Genomic DNA, 23,522 nt, shown 5'->3' on the forward strand with positions numbered 1-23,522 from the left:
CCTAAAACAACAACATTTCTGACGATTGCAAAATGTACTCTTGAAAATGAGTAATTAGGGTGGGGGTGAGTGTATTGCCAGCCTAAAGCAGGAGTGGCCATTATTTGTCATTGAGTCGTATTGGTAATGATTGTTAACCTCTTCTCTCCACTCTGCAGGAATGTGCCCCGGGCTTCTACAGGGACACCAAAGGGCTGTTCCTGGGCAAATGTGTTCCCTGTAACTGCAACGGGCACTCAGACGAGTGCCTGCCTGGCTCGGGGATATGTGTCGTAAGTGCAAATTCAGCCCAGTCTACTTGCACTCTATGCAGTACAAAAAAAACCTCTTTTGAATTCAGCTTTTTTTATTTTTTCTCCCGCCAGAACTGCCAGCACAACACAGAGGGGAATCACTGTGAGACGTGTCGGAATGGTTTCCTTGGCAACTCCACCGCTGGGCAGACCCAGTCATGCACGGGCTGCCCCTGCCCCCTCCAGGTCTCCTCCAACAAGTATGTTCCTCACCGCTTCCTGTTAACAGGCTAAGACATTTGTCAAAATAGGGCTAAGGGGTTGATTTTTAACAATTGTTGATGCAATCCAGGGCGAATTCCCCAGTGCTGTAAAATATAATCCAGCGTTGGCTTTTCTCTACAAAGGTTGATAAAATCAGACCATAAGTCGAAGAGAAGTTTCCTGCTAGCTCTAAGTAGTAACTTTTAGTTCATCTGGACAGCTGCCAGGCCTAGCGAACTTGTTTTAAACATAAGATTACCAGGACTATTTCTTTTGTATTGAACTTGTTTTGTTCATTCATTTTCCCCCCAGCTTTGCAATTGGATGTGTTGAGAGATCCTCTAGCATGCAGTGCTTGTGTATGCCTGGTTACGCTGGTCCTAAATGTGAAAGGTAAGAGTCGTCTGTGATCATTTCTGTAGCAGAACACTCTAACTACTGCTTGTATTGAAACAAATATGAATATAATATCAAGATACCTTATGACTTATTTCATGAAGCAAGTCTAACAGGTACCTGTGTTGCTTTTGACGTTGTGCAGGTGTGCCCCTGGTTTCTATGGAAACCCAATGGTGATTGGAAGCTCCTGTCAGCCGTGTCAATGTAATGGCAACACAGATGCGAACATGCTGTTCAGCGACTGTGATTCCCTGATGGGAATCTGCATCGGGTGCATGCATAACACTGCGGGACCTCACTGTGAAATCTGCGCTCCTGGGTACTTTGGAGATGCAATTATAGCCAAGAACTGTACAAGTAAGTCCAGCTACATTTGTATTCTCTGCTCAAGAATTCACTTAATGTAATGGCACTGCCCTGAAATGCTAATCTTTGAGAATTCTTTAGATCATGTCTGAGAATGAAACGTTAGGCTCAGTGTTAGTGTTTAGTTCCTTCTGCTCGTGCTCAGACTTAAAACTATTGTGTGTTTTTTTCTCTCTCAGACTGTAACTGCTCTCCGTGTGGGACTGCATCATGTGACCCTCGAACTGGCCAGTGCCAGTGCAAGCCTGGTGTCACTGGAGCCCGTTGTGATCGCTGTAAGGTAAGGGCTTTCTCTTTGTAGATGATACTGTGCAAAATATAACTGTAAAATGTGTTTTTAATGGACCCATGTGCTCTGTCCCCCTCAGGACGGGTTCTACGGCTATGACTCGTGCACCGGGTGCCAGCGTTGTGACTGTGACAGCGCCGCTGCTCTCACCCAGGCCTGCAACCCACAGAACGGGCAGTGCTCTTGCCAGCCCGGGGTTAGTGGCCCTCAGTGTCTGCAGTGTGCGCCTGGCTTCTGGGGCTATACCTCGGACGGCTGCACAAGTAAGTGTCATCTAGCTGTGTTACTGCTTTTTTTTCTTTTAGTTCTGTATTTGTTGCCTTTTTTTTTTGCATCCGGAATATATTAACCCTTTACTGCCCTGCTTATGTCCACATGCCTATTTAATGCCTATTTTCTCAATATGAAATATATTGAACACTGGGCAGCAAAGGGTTAAAGTACTGTTTGCTTAAAGCAGACGTAGGCAACTCTGGTCCTAGGCTTAACAAGTATTATTAATTACTTTTACTGCTTTACAACCCGGGTGGAGGTTTAATTTGTTCAATTAAACAATTAACAACACAGCTGGAATACAGAGCTGTTCAGGAAGGGCCAGGATTGGCCGTTCCTTTTTTTTTTAAAGTGAGAGAGACGGCCGGGTGTGATTTTCTTGCTGTCTCTTGTTTCCAGGATGTGACTGTAAGGGGGGCTCCTGTAACCCTCGCAGTGGCGAGTGTACCTGCAGTGATGGGCTCACTGGGAAGCAGTGCGACTCCTGCCTTCAGAAGCTTGCGGTCCCAGTGGTGAACGGACAGGGCTCTCTCAATTGCCAGAGTGAGCAGAGAATTTTTTATGAATTAAAATAACAAATGCAATAGCATTAAGACCCTTATAAATGTTTACCATGGTATTTTTGCAGTTTTTAACTCATGCTTTTCCCATTATCATACTATGCATTTACCATTTTTAATATGCTTTACCATACCTCTCTAGGCTTTACAGTGCTTAACTATGCTTAACCATGCTTTTATTATTCTTTCACACTTTGCTATGTTTTTACTATGGGAAACTTTTATAAGGGGAAATAGAGCAGAGATGGTGAAGGTTGAAGTTTTTAATGGTGGAGATGTTTAGATACACCACAGTCTATACTTAATGTCTTCAGAACCTTGTGCTTGTTGGGCTGAGCTGAGTGTGCGTTTGATTGACAGCTTGTGACAGCTGTGTGGTGGTGCTGCTGGACGACCTGGACAGCATGAAGGGCCTGTTCCCAGTGATCCGAGACCAGCTGACCAACCTGAATGCCAGCTCTATCGCCTGGGGCCGTCTGCGGGGGCTGGACGAATCCATCGACAGCGTAACCGTGAGTACACACCAGACACAGTGGAAACACAGTGATGTAACAAGACGGGTAACATTTTTAAGGAACTCTGGCTCATGTTTTTATTTTCTGTTCAGAACAAGCTTTACGACTATAAGCATGTGCTGGATGACAACAAGCAGAAAGTGGATGAACTGGAGAACGAAGACATGAATCTCTCGCAAGATCTAGACATGCTGGAGGAAAGGGTAGGTTCTGCGCTGCCCTGGATCTGGAATGTGTTACAGAGCATCCTCTAGAACATCAAGGACCTTTTTTTTAGTGAAGTGTCTCTCGAGCGCACGTTTGGATGAGCCCTCATCTGAATTGGTTTCCTTTGTTGCAGGCTGCACTGGCTAACAGGAAAGTGCACAAGCTGGAAGACAACATTGCTGCGACTCGCCAGCGTGCAGAGGACTTGATCAAACACATCGGGGACATCATGAAGGCTGTGCAAGGTATGTATGCTCAAAACAAACCGACAACTCAACTCAAACATCCGAAACTGCATCTTTTTGATACTTCCTTACATGGTAGAAACCCTGAAGTGTGTTTATCTCGATACTCCATCAAATGCATTCTGACTACCAAGAAGAGCTTGTTCAAGATGAATAGATATTCATGTCTTGACAGTCCTTGGTGTGTGCTCTGCTTTTACATCAGCATACTGTAAGTCCTGTGAAGTTTTTAAGGATACCTCAAGCCAGATCTGGGGTCAATTATAGTTACAATGCTATGTTGGTCAATTACAATTAGTTACAATTGTGTTGCAGTAATTCTAATTATTACAATTACACTAAAAAGTAACATCAGCATCTACACACATTAACATGTTAACTCTATTTATTTATTCTAAATAATCAATCAATATTCAGATACAAATACAGAAAAATACTTTTTTTTCAAACAAATGGGGTCACCAAAAGTGGTTGAATACAAGAATAATAATCGAATGACAAATAAATGCATAACTGAACTGTAATTGATCAATTATATGGTACAATTACACAGGTGTTCCAAAGTTCAATTACATTGTAATTAATTAAGAATTGCACAATTACAATAGTTTTTGACCCCAGGTCTGCCTCAAGCGCCACACTTAACAAGGTATTGTCTGTTATATTGAATCATATTCTGAAATAAAACGGTACACAATAACACCATTTGATACATTTCCTCGACATCATCATGAGGTTTTTCAACCCTACTTTGAAACAATTCCAGAAATAATACATTGTACAGAGAGCTGTTTTATTTTGTTCTGCACAGATGGCATTGGCCTGGTGAATAAAACCTCTGCGAATGAGACCCATTCAACAGAGGATCTTAGGAAGAAGCTGTCCGAGGTGGAGAAGTTGCTGAGGCAGATGAGGGACACAGCTTTCTGCAACCAGAAAAAACTAGCTGAAGACGAGCTGAAAAAGGCAAAAGACTGTGAGTATCGCTTGACCCAGGGACATTCAATTACACTTCTCAATGGATGAAAGACTGTGTTAACAACAATTACAGTAGAGGCAATTTGTATTTGTAATGTCAACTAAAAGGCTTTTGAATAAGATTTTGGCAACAGATCAGATGAGTAATTGTATTAAGTGTGGGTGAGCTGTGGTGTGACTCACGGGGTCGTAGTGGTCAGCAATGTTAACTCTTCCTGTGATCTGTTGCTCAGTGCTGGGCCGAGTGGACAACGACATGGCGAAACGCTCAAAGGAAAACGACGGGCTGGTGGATGACATTAGGGACCAATTGACCAAGTACAACACAGAGCTGATGGACCTGAGGGACGCGCTGAACGAAGCCGTGAACCAGACCGCCCAGGTGGAGGACCTGAACAACCGCAACGAGAACCTGCTGGACGAGAGCCGGGTACGGAGTCTCACAGGGTCTCTCCAGTAGCCACGCTGCTCCTTTACATGCAGCCTCTGCACCAGATGTATTGCTTATGGAAAAACACTTTACAAAGGTGTTCTATTGCAGAGCTTTTCATTCTCCTGTTGTTCTTTATAGAAAAAGAACAGTGATCTGCAGCGAGCGCTGGCGGAGGTGAAGGACTTGCTGACGATGGCAGAGGACGTACTCTTTCAGGTTACAGACCTCCTACAAATGCTTGAGGATTCCAAAGAGGTACCGTTTGCCAAATTTAAAATTGAGGTTTTTGATATTTTTTCAATTAAAAGGTGACATAGATATGGTAATTTATCCATAACTATAAAAGGCTAAATTGTATCATGTGTAGAGATGTGTGAACCATCAAATATTCTTTTAAGAGGCATACATGTTAGATTTGTGTTGAAATAATCCATCATTTTAATGCCAATAGTTGCCTTTAGATCTGATGCTTCCACCTTGGGCTTGGAACGAAATGATTGTAAAACTGCACCTGTAACTAATTGCTGCTGTTGTTTTCAGGACTATGAGAAGCTGGCTGCTAATCTGGATGGAGCAAGGAAGCGCCTATTGGAGAAGGTGCAGAAGTTTGCTTCGGCAAGCACCAAGATCCCCCTTGTGGAGGAGGCAGAGAGACATGCGGAACTGCTCCACCAGCTGTCCAAAAACCTCTCCAGGTACAGCTCCCAGTCTGCCCTGGGGGGAGCAGCTTTAAGGGAGGCTGAACTACAGCTTGTGATACATACAATATATATAATGTCATATTCCTTCGAATTTAAGACACACTTTTAGAACAATTTTTTGCTCCTCATAAATAGCCTGCGAATACAGTATAGAGATGCATGTATTAAAATCGCCAACAAAAGATGTCCCTGCCCGAATACACAAGCAGCAACGTGACTTACAGGCAACCATTTTCAAAGAAGCGTCATTAGCTTCCTGTGGAATTCAAAGACTTTTACAATTTCAGCGTTTCTAACAAACAGTACCAGCTTGGAGAGATCGGAAATGCTGATCAGACCCCCGTATTTTTCGACATGCCAAGCAATAGCACAGTTCACAAATTGGGAGAAAATCAAGTGTGAGTAATCATGACTGGAAATGAGAAGCAGCGCATAACTGTAATGCTCTGTGTGTTAGCAGATGGCCGCAGACTGCCTCCATATGCGTAATTGAGGTTGTATCTTTGTAAATGCATATTTATTGATATTTGATTTTTTCCTCAAATTGAGGGCGAGAAATTTGGGCTGTGTCTTCAGTTTAAAGGAATACGTATATTTCATTTGGCAAGCCTAGACAATGATCCATTCTGATCAGCCTTGGCTCTTAAGCAACAAGCATGTATGCCAATGTTAAAGCAGAAGGTGGAACAAAAACTATATGTAATATGTTTTGGACTATGCAGATCAGCCCCAGGCATTCTGTTTTATACTGGGAGTCAGTTTCCTGACCTTCGCTACCCTGCCACTGATCAGCCCCCTCTCAATCTTCTCCCACAGTGTGATTCAGGACACCAACCAAGACGGGTTCATCCAGCGAGCCATCAATGCCTCCAATGCCTACTCTAGCATCATAGAAGCTGTCAGGAATGCAGAGAATGCAGCGAAAAAGGCTGATGAGGCAGCTACCAATGCACTGGAGGTTTGTCTTCTCCTGTTGTCAGACTTGCATGACTCCCCTCCAGAATTGGAATATGTAGTGTGTGTGTGTGTGTGTGTGTTTGTGTGTGTGTGTATATTTCTATATATATAAAGTGTGTTTTGGTAGGGATCTGTATAATTAATGTATGCACTCCTGACAACTGTGTAAAGAGGTCTTTTAATATTTAGTGGCTGCCATATTTCTTGAAGACATATTTCATTAAAACATGAATTAAAGCATGGCTTTGAATTGCAGAATGTGAAGAACGAAGATCTTGGTGAAGAAGCGGACAGGCTGAAAAAGAAAAGCAACGTGCTGCTTGAGGATGCCAAGAATGTGCAAACCAGTTTGAACGGTAGGGGGAAAATATCTGAGACGCAGCTCATTTCTGTTTTAGTCCATCCCTGATATGTAATAACATGAGGCCTCCCTTTAGATCTAAAGCCACAACTCAAAGAAGCAAAGAAAAGACTGCAAGATGCCAAAGACAAAAAGGAGCAGCTTCTAAAGGACCTGAAAGACGCACAGAGCATGCTCAACATCGACAAAGGTAGGAGGTTAACCGCTTGTCAATTATTCATATGTATTTGGAGAAGGTTAATAATTCTGAAACCATACGGCTGGGTTGGAATTAAAAATGTGATAATGGTTAAGATAAATTGATGTGTGTTCAATATGGATTGTATAATTTGCATAACTGACACTTGTAAGTGGCACCATTAGATTTACGAAGCACATATTACCACGGTCACATCTTGCTTTGCTGGGAATGCCTGCTAAATGGCACTGATATCTAGTTGTTGACACTCAAGGTAGTACTGAAGAAAATATTAAAAACGCCAAGGCGGCTGCAGAAGACGCCAAGACGAAAGCAGAGAACGTGGAACGCACCCTGAATCCCATCAAAGAGAAACTGGATCAGTGGAAGGACCAGTATGGCAACTCCAGCGGCACCAATGAGGACTTCAAAAATGCTTTCAAAGATGCCAACAGTTCAGGTACAGCACAGTACTGCCAGGGCGCATGCTGTCTTTCTGCTCTCCTCAGTAGATCCTTAAAAACGTGACCACTTTTCCACAATAAACCTTCCTACACAGACCTTAACTTTCCTATTCGCTTCAGTTCCTCCTAATTCAGTTGAAATTCTTTAATTGCTGATCTTGGCAGTTCTCCTGTGGTTTGTAATGGCAAGTTTTTGTGTTTTCTTTCTCGCAACGACTGATGTAACAGTTCTATCACTTGGAGACACGATACCGCTGCTGATCAAGAAACTGGACAAGCTGCAGAGCCGATCGACGCAGATGCCAAACATTTCCAAAAACATCGAGCGAATCCGGGATCTTATCTCACAGGCTCGGAACGCTGCCAGTAAGGTATGGACATCAGAAACTGCGAAGGAGGCCCATTCAACAACATGTAGCTTTATCCAGCTTGAAATTGTGCTTTCATCTCATAGGATAAGAAAGAAAACTCCACTCAAAACATGTAGACCGGTAAACTAATCTAGTGTGTATATCTATGCCCATTTTAATTAATTTTCAGTAGACTGAAACTTTGTGTCTTTCTATTAGGAAGTCATTTAAACAGTTGCCATAAACAAAAGGAATAAAGTTTGATTTCCTTATTTTTATATTATGACTTTCCACATGCAGAACTATGTTTTATTTTCAACTACGCTGACTATTCAGCTACACAGGGCTGTATCCCTGTCTGTATTCATGTCTGCTTGTACACAGGTGAGTGTGCCAATGAAGTTTGATGGTACCTCAGGCGTGCAGCTGAGAAACCCCAACAACCTGCTGGATGTGGCCCCATACACCAGCCTCAAGTTCTACATCTCCCTGCTCGAAGGAAAGAAAAAACGTCAGACCGAGTCAGAGAAGCAGTTTGTTTTCTACCTCGGAAACAAAGATGTAAGTTTCATAGCGATATCCGCCCTTCATCTAAATGGCGAGGAATGTGCTGGTGTATCTCACTGTAGCCCTGTCTCATCTCTCTGTTAGGCAACTAAGGGATTCCTTGGCATGTCGATCGAGGGGAAGAAGCTGAAATGGTTTTTCAACGTGGGGGGCCAGACGGCCGAGCTGCTGAACGAGCAAACCATCAGCACAGACGCTTTCAACATGATCAAATTAGAAAGGTGGGCCTCTCTTAACTTTATACATTATGGCCATTCTAGGAACAAACGTTCCTGCTGCAAAATTAATTTACTTATGATGGGAATAATAAATGGTACATTCATAGATTCAGCACAATGTTCTTTAGTGCCCTCATAGTCCTAAAATAAAATAATTACTTGGCTCACCAGAGAGGGATGCTGGGCAATGGCATCACCCAGTGGTACAAGTTTTCTTCACCAAGGTGTAAAATGTGCCTTGTCCTGTGCTGAGCATTGAGACCCATACACACTATATTGATCCAGTCCTACCCTTGACTAGTCTTGCTGGTAAAGCACTGCTGTATTGCTATTTTGCTTTCCTGTTCCAGGATCTTGCAGTATGGACAGATGTCTGTCACTGTAGACAAAACCACTTCTCTTGTGACTAAGGGAAATACCGTGGCCGGTGGAGACGAAGGTCTGCTTAAGCTCACTCCGAGCGACACCGTCTTCTACGTGGGCGGCTACCCTCCAGACTTCTTGGTAAGAGACGCTTTGTAACAATCTAGAAAAAGTAAGTGAAGTAATTCACTTACACAGAAGTTGGGTAGTGGACCAGAGGCCTGCCATCTCCAGCACAACCACCTTCTCGCTGGACCTAAAAATGACCTTGTCAGGTGGGCTGACAGAAACGCCGAACTACAGGACCCGCTGCAACCTTTTAGCAGTAGAGGGAGCGTGTCAGTGCATACCTACTACAGGGCAGGTTAATCGTTGAAATTAATATACAGTATATCGGTATATCTGCTGCAGTCCCCTGTGTTTCTCTGCTAAAATGTTAGCGGCTGCTCTAATCAAAGCTTGCTTCTTTTTTAGCCCCCTCCTGAGCTCCGGCTCAGCAAATTCCAAGGCTGCATCGAGATGGATTCCCTGAATGAAGAGGTCATCAGCCTTTACAACTTCGAAAAGAACTTCATGGTTGACACGGTCAAAGACCGGCCCTGTGGAAGGTGAGTTTAATGTAAAATAAACAGAAAGCATGAACAGGATGTGAGCACAGTCATTGTGGAAAATAGTGGTTACCAAAAATTATTATTATTATTATTATTATTATTATTATTATTATTATTATTATTATTATTATTATTATTATTATTACATTTCCCAGTGCTTCTTTAAGATAGGTATATGTATTTAATAGTTTGATGATGATGATCCAATCTGATTTTCATTTTTTTGACACTGGTGGTTGAGGCGTTTCTCCATTTATTTTGTCCTTTTTTTAATTTTAATCATTTTCTTGGTAGTCAATAAATGGTCCACACACATAAAGACGAACACTAAAAGAATTATTTGTATATTTTTCTAAAATATTCTTCTGGCCATCCCTCCTAACGTGTGTGTTTTTATCCTCGTCCCTCAGAAAGAAGTCGGTCACAGAGCCCTGGATCAACGACGGTTCCTACTTTGATGGCTCCGGTTTTGCTGCAGTTGAAATCCAGTCCGGTTTACCAGGGACAAGCCGATTTGAGCAGGAGGTCAAAGTGCTCTCCTATAACGGCATCCTGTTCTTCCTTGAGGGAGAGGTAGGGCCATCAAGCCGTTGTGCCAGGCATTCGCCAACTGAGCCAGCCGTCCCCAAAACTAAGGTTTATTCCATTGCCTCTACCGGCAGACCGCTACCACTTCTAGCAGAGGAAAGCTCAGAAGAGATCTATAGGTCTAGCAACTGACCAGGTCACATTTAAATGAAGACCTCTTCAGGTCTGCTCTTCTAGCCTATACACTGATAACGTAGAGGTGGTGGAAGACAATGGAATGAAGAGGCAGACTCCCACTGCTCTTCTAGAAGAGGCAAAAGAATGTACCCCTATTTGTAACACTACTGAGGCTACTGACCCACCCCCCCCCCCCCCCCCCCCAATGTGTGAACAGATTATCTGTTATTATATACAGTACTGTGCAAAAGTTTTAGGCAGGTGTGAAAAAATGCTGTAAAGTAAGAATGCTTTCAAAAATAGACATGTTAATAGTTTATATTTATCAATTAACAAAATGCAAAGTGAGTGAACAGAAGAAAAATCTACATCAAATCAATATTTGGTGTGACCACCCTTTGCCTTCAAAACAGCATCAATTCTTCTAGGTACACTTGCACACAGTTTTTGAAGGAACTCGGCAGATAGGTTGGCCCAAACATCTTGGAGAACTAACCACAGTTCTTCTGTGGATTTAGGCAGCCTCAGTTGCTTCTCTCTCTTCATGTAATCCCAGACAGACTCGATGATGTTGAGATCAGGGCTCTGTGGGGGCCATACCATCACTTCCAGGACTCCTTGTTCTTCTTTACGCTGAAGATAGTTCTTAATGACTTTCGCTGTATGTCTGGGGTCGTTGTCATGCTGCAGAATAAATTTGGGGCCAATCAGATGCCTCCCTGATGGTATTGCATGATGGATAAGTATCTGCCTGTACTTCTCAGCATTGAGGAGACCATTAATTCTGACCAAATCCCCAACTCCATTTGCAGAAATGCAGCCCCAAACTTGCAAGGAACCTCCACCATGCTTCACTGTTGCCTGCAGACACTCATTCTTGTACCGATCTCCAGCCCTTCGGCGAACAAACTGCCTTCTGCTACAGCCAAGTATTTCAAATTTTGACTCATCAGTCCAGAGCACCTGCTGCCATTTTTCTGCACCCCAGTTCCTGTGTTTTCGTGCATAGTTGAGTCGCTTGGCCTTGTTTCCACATCGGAGGTATGGCTTTTTGGCCGCAAGTCTTCCATGAAGGCCACTTCTGACCAGACTTCTCCGGACAGTAGATGGGTGTACCAGGGTCCCACTGTTTTCTGCCAATTCTGAGCTGCTGGCACTGCTGGACATCTTCCGACTGCGAAGGGAAGCATGATGTGTCTTTCATCTGCTGCAGTAAGTTTCCTTGGCCGACCACTGCGTCTACGGTCCTCAACGTTGCCCGTTTTTTTGTGCTTCTTCAAAAGAGCTTGGACAGCACATCTGGAAACCCCTGTCTGCCTTGAAATTTCTGCCTGGGAGAGACCTTGCTGATGCAGTATAACTATCTTGTGTCTTGTTGCTGTGCTCAGTCTCAGTCTTGCCATGGTGTATGACTTTTGACAGTAAACTGTCTTCAGCAACCTCACCTTGTTAGCTGAGTTTGGCTGTTCCTTACCAAGTTTTATTCCTCCTACACAGCTGTTTCTGTTTCAGTTAATGATTGTGTTTCAACCTACATATTGAATTGATGATCATTAGCACCTGTTTGGTATAATTGTTTAATCATACACCTGACTATATGCCTACAAAATCCCTGACTTTGTGCAAGTGTACCTAGAAGAATTGATGCTGTTTTGAAGGCAAAGGGTGGTCACACCAAATATGGATTTGATTTAGATTTTTCTTCTGTTCACTCACTTTGCATTTAGTTAATTGATAAATATAATCTATTAACATGTCTATTTTTGAAAGCATTCTTACTTTACAGCATTTTTTCACACCTGCCTAAAACTTTTGAACAGTACTGTATATTCCCGACTCATCGCTGAAACAAGAGATGGATTGGAATCATGGGGATACCTACAAGCATATTCCTTCTGTATTTAAGATTTTGCTGAAATGAGGTTAATACATTTCCAGAGATTTCACTAAATAAATATATATTATAATTTTTTTTTCAGGGTCATTTCATTTGCATTGCTGTCAAGGATGGAGATTTGAAACTTTACTATGACTTCAACGGTGAACTTAAGGAAGCCCCTACTACCAATATGGACCTAAAAATCAGTGATGCCAAATCCAAAGGGGTAATGTTTATACTGTACCTACCTATTCTTCTAATTTGCTTTACTTGGTTTTGGATTGTTCTTGAGGAATGTTGTATGTAGGTTATTTTGCATCTGTATTTTTTTGTGAAAATAAATCATTTATTGTTAAGAGTAGTAGTAGTATTGCTGTTATCAGAGTTCTGAATCGCTGCAATCCATTCCTTAGATCCAGATCATCCTTCGTGAACCCAATGGTAACATGAAAGTGTACATCAGGTTGGAGCGAAAGATTGCCTTTAACGTGGAGCACAGTGGCAGTCCGCTGAACTTTAACAGCGTCTACTACATTGGAGGCGTGCCGGAGGAGATACTCCCCAACAAGTAAGCAGACTGGAAGCAAATCCTCAAGTCTCCAACAAAAAAGTTAACTAAGTCCAACTCTTACTGTCACAAAGCAGAGGCATCAGTTTTAGGCTTTGCAGCAAAGGTTGGTTTAATTAAACTGAAAGAAAATCCTTTTAATTTCAATGTTGCTTTGTGTCCGAGGCGGTGGAACTGCGTTTTATAACATCTTCACCTCAGAAAAGAAGAATCATATGGGTTATTGGATGCAGAATAAAGGATGTGATGTGATTTAATAATGTTTTTTTTTTATTTGCGTAGATTGAAGCCTCTGTTCCCTAATGGAGGATCTATCAAAGGCTGTGTTAGGAGCATTAAGGCTATAGACAAATACATTGACCTGAAACGCATGAATACCACTGGGGTCAGCCACGGGTGCTCTCCAGACTTCCTGGTAAGTACAGATAATAATTATATATGGTGATGCTAAACTTTTGGCCATAGCTGTATATTATAAATCCTGGACATTTCCTGTATTTACTATGTATTTGTCTTCTTATACAGTATGTTGTGTTGACTAAATAAAGTGATGGGAATCCATCTGAACTCCTCATGATTTGTTTAGGTTGCTCGAACAGCTAGGTTCACAGGCAATGGATACCTGGACCTGTCATTGGACAATGTCCCCAGTCTGCTGGACAATTTCTACTCAGGCTTCGGCTTCAGGACAAGTCAGAGCAACGGACTCCTGTTCTACCACAAAACCACGGTATGTACAGTCTAGCCTCCATGACTGGCTACAGCAGACAGGATGGAATGGGGCGTAGAGAACAGCTACTTTTGTATGCAGGCTTTAAAAACCAGCCTGTGAGTCGCTGGGCTGTTTTCATTTGGTTTGGTTTCTTCACAGGTGGGACACTGCCAAGTATTACTGGAAAATAGCAGGCTGGTGGTGAACTCTAACAGTGGTGCAATTAAAACCAAAAATCTTTATTCTGACGACATGAATCACTACGTGGCTTTATACGTCAACAAAAACGGGTAGGTCCAGCACTTCGTGAAGATAAAAAAAAAACAGCTTTCATTTTGAAGTGAGTACATGTCTTTTTGTTTTAACTGGAGATGTGGAGTTATTCCATTCTTTAGGTCAGCTATATAAATCCTCATTTCCCGATGTCATCAAACGTCTTTTCTCTCCAGGGTCCGGCTGTATGTGGATAATATTCTGGAGGGCAGCAGCGTGGGGAGAAGGAAGCGACATCCCCGGGAAGTTGTTCTGGAGAAGTTTTACTTGGGCGGTGCTCCGGATGCTAGCCTGGGCTCCAACCTGACTGGCTGCATCAGCAACATGTTTGTTAAAAGGTGAGGAACACCACTGTTCTGTTTCTTTGTTGATATTTATCATCTGAAAATGGAATCCGCAGTGTACCATCCTGTTGGACGGTTATCCAGTCTCTTAAGCTTGGAATAACATTTGCACAAGGGAAAATGTTCCATGTTGTACAGCTATATAGTATATCATTAAAGGTGCTGGTTTGCTTGCTTTTTTTTACATTCAAAATCCACTGAGATTAGTTTGCCCCCAACACTTCAAGTGCGGAATTAATACATATTAAAATAAACAAATTAAAAGAAAAATGTTTTGACTTGAAGCCTTTTCCAGCGTTTGTCATTGAAATCAGTTTATTTTGTGGTAAGCCTTCAGTATGTAGTTCATAGCAGTAACCATCAGTAAGAATATCACCCTAAGATTTAGGTTAAGTGAGGATTCTGTTCAGTGTTTTTAACACTGCAGTGAAGAACTCCAGCCCGGTTGTATTAAAATGACAGTGTTTGTGTTTCCTCTCTCTCACAGGGAGAACGATGAGCAGATGGTGGTGGACTTCCTGCAGTCCAGTCTGGTGCAGGTGTCTCTGAACTGTCCGAGCAGCAGAGAACCACAACAGATCCGGGCGTTGGTCAAAAAGAACAAGGTAAGAACTGAATGCAATGAGATGGTAACCCCAGCACACTGTTTTCTGACATCACTGCGCGTATTTGCTTTAGGAAGTCCGCTCTTAGGTTTTTATTTTATTTTTTTTATTTTTTAATGTCATTTGTTGCAGATGTGGAGTATAATTATTAGTTGATATTTATATAAGTAAATAAAATATCACGTTAGTTTGCGATATATTATTATACTGTAATACAGAACCCCTTGTTTTCTGTTCACAGATGCGGTCTAAAGCCACACTGAAAGCGTCCCGGAATCGTATCGTGGAGCGATCCTGTCGGTCTAAACAGCCCAAAATCATTAGTGGAGCATTCCAGTTTAGCGGCTTCGGGACGAGCCGACTGGAATTCAACAATGTCCCAGAGTCCTTCCGGGACAGGTAAAACAATGATGCACTCATTTAAAATACAACCTGTGTGCCATGGAGATCAAGATGCAGTGCATGAAGGCAAAGGTTGAGTAGTTTTCGCTATGCACACAAAAGGGTTGGTACCATTGGATATTGCGTGCAAGTGCATGTGGAAGAGAACCCTGTTTATTTGTATTTATGTTGTTTTACTTAATTATACGTCTTAGCATTTAAAAACCCATCAGTTATCCTTGATGTATTACCTACTGTACAATTTACATGGTGAAGTGCATTATAATGTATTTTAATTGGGAATTAATAATCCTAATTTTATTTATTTATTTATTTTTTTAAACAGGTCCCACTTTTCAATGGATGTCCGGCTGAATTCTTCCTCCGGACTGCTGTTCTACGTCTCTAATGAGAAGGAGAACTCGCTAATGGCCCTTTCGGTGTCAAGTGGACGTTTGGTACTCCTGGTCAGCATCGCCGGAAAGAAACTAAAAACGCGAAGCCAAGAAAAGTACAACGATGGCCAGTGGCATACAGTGAGTGAATGTTATTCTCCTGGTTTAAAAAGCAGTGTCTTGCTGGTCAGCAGCCTTCCCTCATCAGTCAAGTCGTATATTTGTTGGCAGCTGCTGCTGCATTGGTGGTTGTTGCACCTTGCATGAAAAAGCTTCTCAATTTAAAATACATTTTCTTTACAGAAAAAAGAATATTACTTCTATGAAAAGAAGCTGTTTGCAGCTTGACAGATGTAATAATGGGATCTTGTTTTTTTTGTTTTAGGTCTTTTTCAGCAGAGAGAAGAACAGAGTCCACTTGGTCACTGATGGACTGAAAGCTCAGACCGGCACGCTGTCCAGCACCGGACAGCTGCTGGTCAATCCACCATTCTACGTGGGAGGGGTTCCAGCAGGGAAAGGCAGGACACTCACCACAGTAAGTAATGGGCAATAGCATGGTACCAGGCTTTACCAGAGCTCACGTGGGTGTGTCATTTATCCCCAGAAAGGCAGCACAGTTTAAGGACTTGTGAGGTATCTGAAATTAAAAACGTGCATTCTACAATATTCACTTAAGTTTTTTGGATAGAACCAAACGTTATGTATGTTGATTGCCTACTCGCTGTACATATCTCACGTACACTCTGTGTAGACATTCTTCTGTTACCGCTTTGGTAATATGTGGACGTTTAGCCCCCATGGCACACTGGTAGCTTGTGTCAAGCTCTTGTGTTGAGTTGACTCCTTTATTTTTGCAGGAGCTCTCAGTCAGCGGCTTCGTCGGCTGTATCAAGAACCTGAAACTGGACGGCAAGTCGCTGGATCCCCCCTCCAGCACCTTCGGGGTGGGCCCCTGCTCCGAGAGCAGCCTGGAGGATGGGGTCTACTTCGCAGCAGGCGGAGGGCATCTCGCTCTCGGTAGGAAAAAAACAAACTTAACTGTGTTAATTGGTATGTAAAAGGTCAGTTGCTAATAGCTTAAATAAGTACTTCACTTTGTGGATATCCTTGTTTCTTTCAGACAATTCTTTTGCAGTCAGTCAGGACTTTGAAATGATGCTGGAGGTTCGTCCTGTGACTGACACAGGCCTGCTGTTCCACATCGGAAGGAAGAGACACTACCTCACTCTTTATGCAGAAAATGGGGAGGTAAATACTGATCGCTTCAGTCTTTCTGATTGGAAGCACTTCACTGTGAAGGGACTGGAATGCAGCCCTCGAGTAAGCACTGGGGAATGTTAGTATCTATGTTGGATAAAGGCACATTTTATAGTTTCTGTTTTCCCTCATCCAGTACCATATGTCCACACTTACAGTAGTTAAAAGATTTTAGTGTAAGAAGTGCTTGTGGTACAACAGTGCCACCTGGTGGATATTAACACCTTTTTGTATAAGGAAGAAATACATTATCTACTGGAAAAGTAAATCTGTTTATAATCCTGTCCTGCTTTTGCTGTTTTAGGTGACTGTCAAAGTAAATAACGGCGGTGGAGAATTCTCAGCATCGGTAATCCCTGAGCAGTCTCTCTGCAACGGCCGCTGGCACCACATTGCAGGTAAGAGAAGCCACTCGTTAAACCACACTAGAGACAATTGCCAAGCACTCAAACTGATCGGCTTGCTTATGGCATTCTTTCAGACCATCATAATCTGTGGCTATGTGGAGGAACCTTTCCTTCTTTCTCTTAGTCACACTTACATGTTGATCTACAACATGATATGATCAGCTTTCATTTTGTATTTACTGCCGTTGTGGTGATTTTTGTAAGTTTCTCGCATACCTGAGCGACAGAAACCCAGTGTTTCTGTAGTACCCAATCCATTTTAAGGTATTGTTTAACTGTGCCCACTATCCTAAACATGTTATTATTACAGCAGTTATTATGTAGACATAGATCAGCCTGAATCTGCTCGGCCTGTTGCTTTGCATAAGGTGACCATATAGTTTTATTTTCAGTTATTAAACGCAACAACGTTATTCAACTGGATGTCGATACAAAAGGAAAGCACGCAGTAGGACCAACGCGGCCACACTCCTCCAGTACCAAAGAGATGTTATATTTAGGAGGAGTGCCAGGTAAGGGGCATTTTATAATTTTTAAACAGATGTACACTAGTTTCACAATAATTGGGATGCCTCTGTTGCATTTTGAAACATACCACTGCAACCTGGACCATTTTATATTGTACCAAAAAGCCTAGTATATCTGAAATTATTAACGCGTTATGCTTTTTTGACAAATTAACTTTCTTTTTTGTGCCGTAGACACTGTTGACCTACCTGGACTATCGTCTCCACGCCCCTCTTTCTACGGCTGTGTAAGGAATCTCGTCATCAACCAATCCCCTGTGCATCTATCCCGAGCAGGTGCTATCTACGGTGCAGTTGGAGTCGGGGGCTGTCCGGTTATGTAGAGAATATGTCATTCAACAATGCTTAACATGTTCACCGCATGTCCCAACACCAAAAACAAATGTATAGGTGAATTTAAACATCTATATTTTTTTATTTTGAATACTACATTAGTCATTTCAGACCGCTAATTGCACTGTTTTTTTTAATCAATATTAAAGTAACTGTAACGGTAGGCCCATTTCAGTGTACCAAAAGTACTATGGTTTTATAATGTACTGTAACCTATTTTCTCCAGCAGGTGCCAATGTTTAGAAAATAAATATTTTACCCCCCATTAAACTATGGTCTGACTCTGCCCTTATGCTATGAATTAAACTCCACACCTCCCACACCAGATCTACATGTGCACTTACTCCTGCATTATCACCCACTTACTGTATTTGAATTGATTTGTAAAAAGTTGTTTTTTTTCTTTTTGGTATGATGGGATAAATATTGAAAAATTGTTAAACACTGGTTGTATATATTATATTTCAACCTGAAAAAGTTTATTATGAATGACCCCTGCATTTCAGTATGCATAATTGTTGTAAATCATTGGTACATACTTTTTTTATGGTGTCAAAATAAAAGTTTCTTATCACTTTTAAACTACAGTGTAAACATTTTACTAACTGACTTCAATATTACTGCTGACAGTTTTGTACTTTCATGTTTTAATACACTTATAGTAATGACACAAGATAAAAACGATGTTTGATATGTGGTTTTACTGGTGGTTTCTGCATGCAGTTCAGAGACAGTCTAGAGCTGCCACTGACAACACACTCAGGAATGCCTGCCATCTAGGGGAGCTGTAGATATATAGATGACAGATTGGTGTGAATGATACCATTGTGTTCTGCCAGAGAAGCTCCCAAAACATGAAGACACCATCTCACACCTCAAACGCTTTAGGAGATTTGAGGATTTACAAAAACATATAAGCTAAATAAGCACAGCATACATACAAGTCTGTGTTGACAGATAAGTGGTTATGAATTAAATCTTTCCTATAATAGCTTGCCTGGTTTATGTAGCAAAAATATATAAAAGGTGACTAACACTGTTTCATGCAATCATTTTATTTTAGTGAACACCGTGTCCACGCAGTTAACTGTTCGACCAGACTGATCTTAACATTATCATATATGCCAATTTGAATCCTAATATATAGCACATACATCTGAAAACCACCCTCTCCAAGTATTACATGCCAATTGCAAAACATCATTAGATAATACCCTACTAATACCTACTTTACCAACACATTTCAAATACTTAAAACACCAGGAGTAATAAGTGTTGTTTCATGACGGTGCTTTATTGGTGCATAGTTTAGGAAAACTATATAGAGTACAATAAGTGAAGCATTTGAAAGATACATCCCTTTTCTAAGAATTGCAGCCTAACAAAGTTTGAATAAATGCATAACTACTGTGTAATCTAGTCCAAACTCATGTCTTCCTCCTCATCCTTCTTGTCCTTTGAATCCCCTTCCTTTGAGTCTGTCTTGCCGTTACCTTCCATGGCTTTAGCAAAGGCTTCTACATCTACAGACAGAATTCATTAAAGCCGTTAACAGATTTTGTTTTCTCCACATAACGGAGCGACAAATAATTAATTGATTTTCTCCTAAATTACATCAGGTTTAAGCAGGTGTCATTATCTAGGTGTATATATTCAAGTTACTTACCTCCTTTATTTGCTGCATCAACAGCCTCCGCAGGCAACCCAAACTGACTCATAAGTGGGCCCAACTGTCCTGAAGCTAGTGCCACACTGAACATGCTCATTGCCTGTTAATAAAACGAGGCTTATTGATGGGCAAGGGAGAAAGCAGGCAGCCGTATTCACAGTATGCAGAATGTCTATGTAACAAATGTCTAAGTTTAGTTTCATCAAAAATCAGGCCCTGGTTAACTCAAGAAGTCAGAATATAGCTAAGAATAGCATTCTGAAAATAAAATATTCACAAATCATAATATGTACATTATACAACTTTAAACAATCCTACAAAAAAAATTAAAATCGGAGTCCTGTCTTGCAGTTGCCATCTAGAAAAGGTTACTGAGAAGCTGGTAGTTACCTGTTGAAACTGTGGCGATGTTAACGTGTTCTGAATCTCCTCTGCTGTTTGAGGCAGTGACTCTCCTGAAGGAAGGTACGGTAACAAACGCTTCTGCACGTCTGCGTTTGCCAGAATAGGAGCCATGACCTCCGGCGTCAGCACACTGGCCAGGTCCACTGAATTACAAAAGGAGGCACACAATGACTTGTATATTAATACGCTAGCGAAGTTTCAGATCATCTGCAGCGAGATATTTATGAAACATAAATAGCATTCATAGGTCATGTTGATTTGTTCAAAATATCTTGATTTGGGATTTTACATTAACCCATTAAGTACATTTTTGAAAAAAATCTGAACACAAGCTGTATTTATGTAATTTATCATTACATTTAGACAACTTGTTTGCAGTTAACAAAATCAGTAAATTATAATACAGTTAAAGAAAACATTTCAACAACAGGTGGATGCCAGTTAAATACTCCAAAAAAGTAGCACTAATATCCCTTTTAGAGCAGTTTCATACAAACATTTTCTACAACGGGAGCTATGCACTCAATGCACAAGAGATAAGCAACTACATTTAAAAAAAAAAAAAGATTGCTAGAGACTCACCAGTCTGTCCGCTAGCAGCCATGGCAGGGACATTCATAGTTGCCAGGATGTTCTGCAGGTCACTGAGCTGGATGGGCTGCGTGGGGCTGCCTGCTGTTGCTACGGCGGCGGTAGGGGTGGGGGTGGGGGTGATTGTGCTGGCTGCAGGGGTGGTGGGGGTCACGGTGGGAGAGGCAGCAGTGGTGGCAGTGGCAGCAGGAGTGGCTGGTGTAGGAGCAGAGGCTGAACTGATCCGAGTCGTGGAAGAGGTCGAAGATGGAGTGACAGCAGCAGACTGGCTACGGGAGCTGAAGACAAGACGGTTACGCGACACCACACAGTGAAACAGAGGCAATTCAACAGCAATTTATACTGCTTTATACTTTAGATAGATATACATTCCTCTCTGAACTGTTGATAAACACAAGAATCCAGTAATAAGCAAAGGAAAATAATATATATATATATATAATTCTATAACGTGTGTGTTTTAAAATATCGTATTCCTGACTGTATATGTATGTGGCCAAGAAAAGAGAAGCACAAGGTGGTTTGTTACTACCTTGAGGAAGAGCTGCTTGTGGTAGGACCTCCACCACCCAGTAAACTAGCCAGTCCTGGCCCAGCCAGGGCACCAAGACCACCTAGAAAGAGAGGGAGACAGACACACTTGTAACCTACACTGGCACTACTTAAAAACAGACCAGCTTTCATGCCATACTCTCTCCCATAATATATATATATATATATATATATATATATATATATATATATATATATATAAAATAAAAATAAAACATCATCAGTACCAATTTGTAATAAGGTCATATTTTGTACTTGATTAATGAAACTATTTAAAAGGATGTAGTGCCATAACTGCAATGAAGAGGGTGCAACTCTTTAAATGTCTCAAACTGCAGAAACTCACCAAGTCCTCCTAAGCCAGTTGGTCCAATTAACTGCATCAGCTGATTGTGGCTCATATTACCCAGAAGGCTCTGCAGGCCACCTTCACCTGCAATTTGTAACATTAACATCAAGATTTAATTTGCCAGAACTGACCATCTGTGCAAGAACAAAAACGCCATAATTTAGCTTAAACCACAGGTGGCATGTAAATCAGGAGGAATACGATAAATGAAATACATATTTTTTCAGAACTGCTTGTAATGCCAATAGCTACACTGCCCCTATATGAACTTACATGAATAAACTCCTAGGCACTTTAGTCTTCAAAGACAGTGTTCTTGGGACAAACAAGCAGTTTTACATTGGTGGCAGCAACAGTAACTTATCAGTGACATGTAGAAATGTCTTTTTAATCACCTCCCAGCGCTGAGAGTTCATGGCCTGCACTTCCACCACTTCCCAAAGCTCCAGGTATGGGAGGGTTGTTCAGAAACTCATTCACTTTACGGCAGTTCTCTTCATCTTTATCACTTTTTGGCTCCTAAAAAAAAAGGAAAAACTTTGATCATAACAAAAAGTATGTGGGGTTTTTAATGTTGTATGAGGAGATTAACTACCCCTCCGATGTACAATGAGGAAATAAAAGAGCAGCACTACTACTCAGTCAGGTGAGAAGGAAAAAAGAAAAAGGAAGGATGCTGACTTTAGAATTTTTTTTTATTTTTTACCTGCATCCAAAAGAAAAGCCGCTTAGATCCTGCCTTGAACTTCAGTACAAACACTCGGCCAGTGGTACACTGGTTAACCTTCTTAAATTCACAATCATCTGGAAAAATGATGAGATCCTGAAATTTAAAAAAAATAAGATTCATTTAAAAACGAAGTCTTGCAATGGTAATGGTACAAGAGGGCCATATAACAGTACAGGTTGATTAAATCAGTTGACCACGTTTCAGTGCTCCTGTACAAAAATGTATTCACTATAGAACAGTAAAAAATTACAGGATAAGACAAGAAATGAAACTCCACTTTACCACCACAGGCCACTGCAGCTGAAATATGGGGAGAATGTGTTTTGCAGCTTCCAGCTGACTTTATTTAAGTACATGTCCCATCACTTTCTGTCCCAAATAAATGAAAAGCACTTACATCGTCAACATTGCCAGAGGTCCTATCCTTCCAGCAGAAATGGATGAGGGAGTCGTCGGTTTGTTGGACGTACACCTGCCCTTTACGTTTATCTGGGGTGACCGTGCTGCCCTTTAATGACATCTTGCCAGCTCTGAACTCCACGAGGTATTTACTGGAGGAGCCACGAGAGCCCGACACCATGCTAGGGAACAACGCTCCAGAAGACATATTACTGGCACTAGAGAAGAAAAGAAAAAAAAAAAACTGAATTCATACCTACCGCTTCCTCTGAATGTGTAAAAATTGTAGTTACAACTGAGAACACTATACATGCATTTTGTGTTAAAAAGAGTCTGGTGTCCATTAAATCGTTGGTAATGGCAGATACAATTAATCTGTCCTAATTAAATATTGTAACTTAAACGATCTAAGTCTAAGGTACAATGTACACAACATTCGCAGCTATGTGTTGTAAAATGACCAGAACACGTACTCTGCGAATCTACGTGAGTACTATATATATATATATATATATATACACACACACACACAAACACATTACCTATTATTTTCAATCTTCAAACAGGACGCAAAATAGAAACTGATCTACACAGAATAAAAAACAACAGTCTTCCTTGATTTCCGAACTTCTCGGACTTCTGGTGCCGATTGGATAATCTTGAGAAAGGGCAATACAAAAAATGTTGTTGATTGGTTACAGTCAGAGTCAATCAAAAACAAAACACCACAGAATAGTCAAGTTCGGTAGAGAGGATTTGCTGTGTCATAAACAACTGCGCAGTCGCAGTTTTTTTTTTTCAATACAAAACTTTATTGACATTGTGTATATATAGTTAATATTTAAAATGTATTGGCACTGAATACTGTTAAGGGAGGGATAGCATTCAAAGCATGTCCAGATTTAT

At 41.4% G+C, this 23,522-nt stretch overlaps 2 protein-coding genes across 3 annotated transcripts in view; one reads left to right on the plus strand and one right to left on the minus strand.

Annotated features, from left to right (window-relative positions):
- Positions 1 to 18,503, plus strand: part of LOC117430696 (laminin subunit alpha-5-like) — a 63,719-nt gene extending 45,216 nt beyond the window's left edge. For both annotated transcript variants that reach the window (XM_059004395.1, XM_059004394.1), the window contains exons 42-80: positions 159 to 272; positions 366 to 493; positions 810 to 890; positions 1,039 to 1,253; positions 1,442 to 1,542; positions 1,631 to 1,814; positions 2,224 to 2,367; positions 2,745 to 2,896; positions 2,992 to 3,102; positions 3,240 to 3,351; positions 4,163 to 4,327; positions 4,563 to 4,759; positions 4,901 to 5,017; positions 5,303 to 5,457; positions 6,280 to 6,421; positions 6,677 to 6,776; positions 6,858 to 6,971; positions 7,234 to 7,419; positions 7,652 to 7,794; positions 8,158 to 8,334; positions 8,425 to 8,561; positions 8,909 to 9,062; positions 9,396 to 9,529; positions 9,943 to 10,105; positions 12,217 to 12,342; positions 12,530 to 12,684; positions 12,967 to 13,099; positions 13,271 to 13,414; positions 13,556 to 13,686; positions 13,846 to 14,007; positions 14,501 to 14,618; positions 14,860 to 15,017; positions 15,346 to 15,535; positions 15,780 to 15,932; positions 16,255 to 16,414; positions 16,518 to 16,645; positions 16,959 to 17,052; positions 17,454 to 17,573; positions 17,763 to 18,503. In XM_059004395.1, coding sequence (XP_058860378.1) covers positions 159 to 272; positions 366 to 493; positions 810 to 890; positions 1,039 to 1,253; positions 1,442 to 1,542; positions 1,631 to 1,814; positions 2,224 to 2,367; positions 2,745 to 2,896; positions 2,992 to 3,102; positions 3,240 to 3,351; positions 4,163 to 4,327; positions 4,563 to 4,759; positions 4,901 to 5,017; positions 5,303 to 5,457; positions 6,280 to 6,421; positions 6,677 to 6,776; positions 6,858 to 6,971; positions 7,234 to 7,419; positions 7,652 to 7,794; positions 8,158 to 8,334; positions 8,425 to 8,561; positions 8,909 to 9,062; positions 9,396 to 9,529; positions 9,943 to 10,105; positions 12,217 to 12,342; positions 12,530 to 12,684; positions 12,967 to 13,099; positions 13,271 to 13,414; positions 13,556 to 13,686; positions 13,846 to 14,007; positions 14,501 to 14,618; positions 14,860 to 15,017; positions 15,346 to 15,535; positions 15,780 to 15,932; positions 16,255 to 16,414; positions 16,518 to 16,645; positions 16,959 to 17,052; positions 17,454 to 17,573; positions 17,763 to 17,911 — 5,547 coding nt within the window. In that variant the 3' untranslated portion in view covers positions 17,912 to 18,503. The remainder of the gene's footprint in view (positions 1 to 158; positions 273 to 365; positions 494 to 809; positions 891 to 1,038; positions 1,254 to 1,441; positions 1,543 to 1,630; positions 1,815 to 2,223; positions 2,368 to 2,744; positions 2,897 to 2,991; positions 3,103 to 3,239; positions 3,352 to 4,162; positions 4,328 to 4,562; positions 4,760 to 4,900; positions 5,018 to 5,302; positions 5,458 to 6,279; positions 6,422 to 6,676; positions 6,777 to 6,857; positions 6,972 to 7,233; positions 7,420 to 7,651; positions 7,795 to 8,157; positions 8,335 to 8,424; positions 8,562 to 8,908; positions 9,063 to 9,395; positions 9,530 to 9,942; positions 10,106 to 12,216; positions 12,343 to 12,529; positions 12,685 to 12,966; positions 13,100 to 13,270; positions 13,415 to 13,555; positions 13,687 to 13,845; positions 14,008 to 14,500; positions 14,619 to 14,859; positions 15,018 to 15,345; positions 15,536 to 15,779; positions 15,933 to 16,254; positions 16,415 to 16,517; positions 16,646 to 16,958; positions 17,053 to 17,453; positions 17,574 to 17,762) is intronic.
- A 691-nt stretch (positions 18,504 to 19,194) lies between these two features.
- On the minus strand, positions 19,195 to 23,316 carry LOC117420285 (proteasomal ubiquitin receptor ADRM1-like). Its single transcript, XM_034033772.3, has 10 exons — positions 23,159 to 23,316; positions 22,615 to 22,834; positions 22,194 to 22,310; positions 21,883 to 22,006; positions 21,485 to 21,571; positions 21,119 to 21,200; positions 20,578 to 20,864; positions 19,981 to 20,138; positions 19,588 to 19,690; positions 19,195 to 19,444 (listed from the first exon to the last, which is right to left on the minus strand). The coding sequence occupies exons 2-10, from the start codon at positions 22,822 to 22,824 to the stop codon at positions 19,338 to 19,340; spliced, it is 1,275 nt and encodes a 424-aa protein (XP_033889663.2). The 5' UTR covers positions 22,825 to 22,834; positions 23,159 to 23,316; the 3' UTR covers positions 19,195 to 19,337.
- Positions 23,317 to 23,522: the final 206 nt, after the last annotated feature.

Source organism: Acipenser ruthenus, chromosome 29 (genome assembly GCF_902713425.1).
Source record: "Acipenser ruthenus chromosome 29, fAciRut3.2 maternal haplotype, whole genome shotgun sequence".
NCBI classification, from domain to species: Eukaryota; Metazoa; Chordata; class Actinopteri; order Acipenseriformes; family Acipenseridae; genus Acipenser; species Acipenser ruthenus.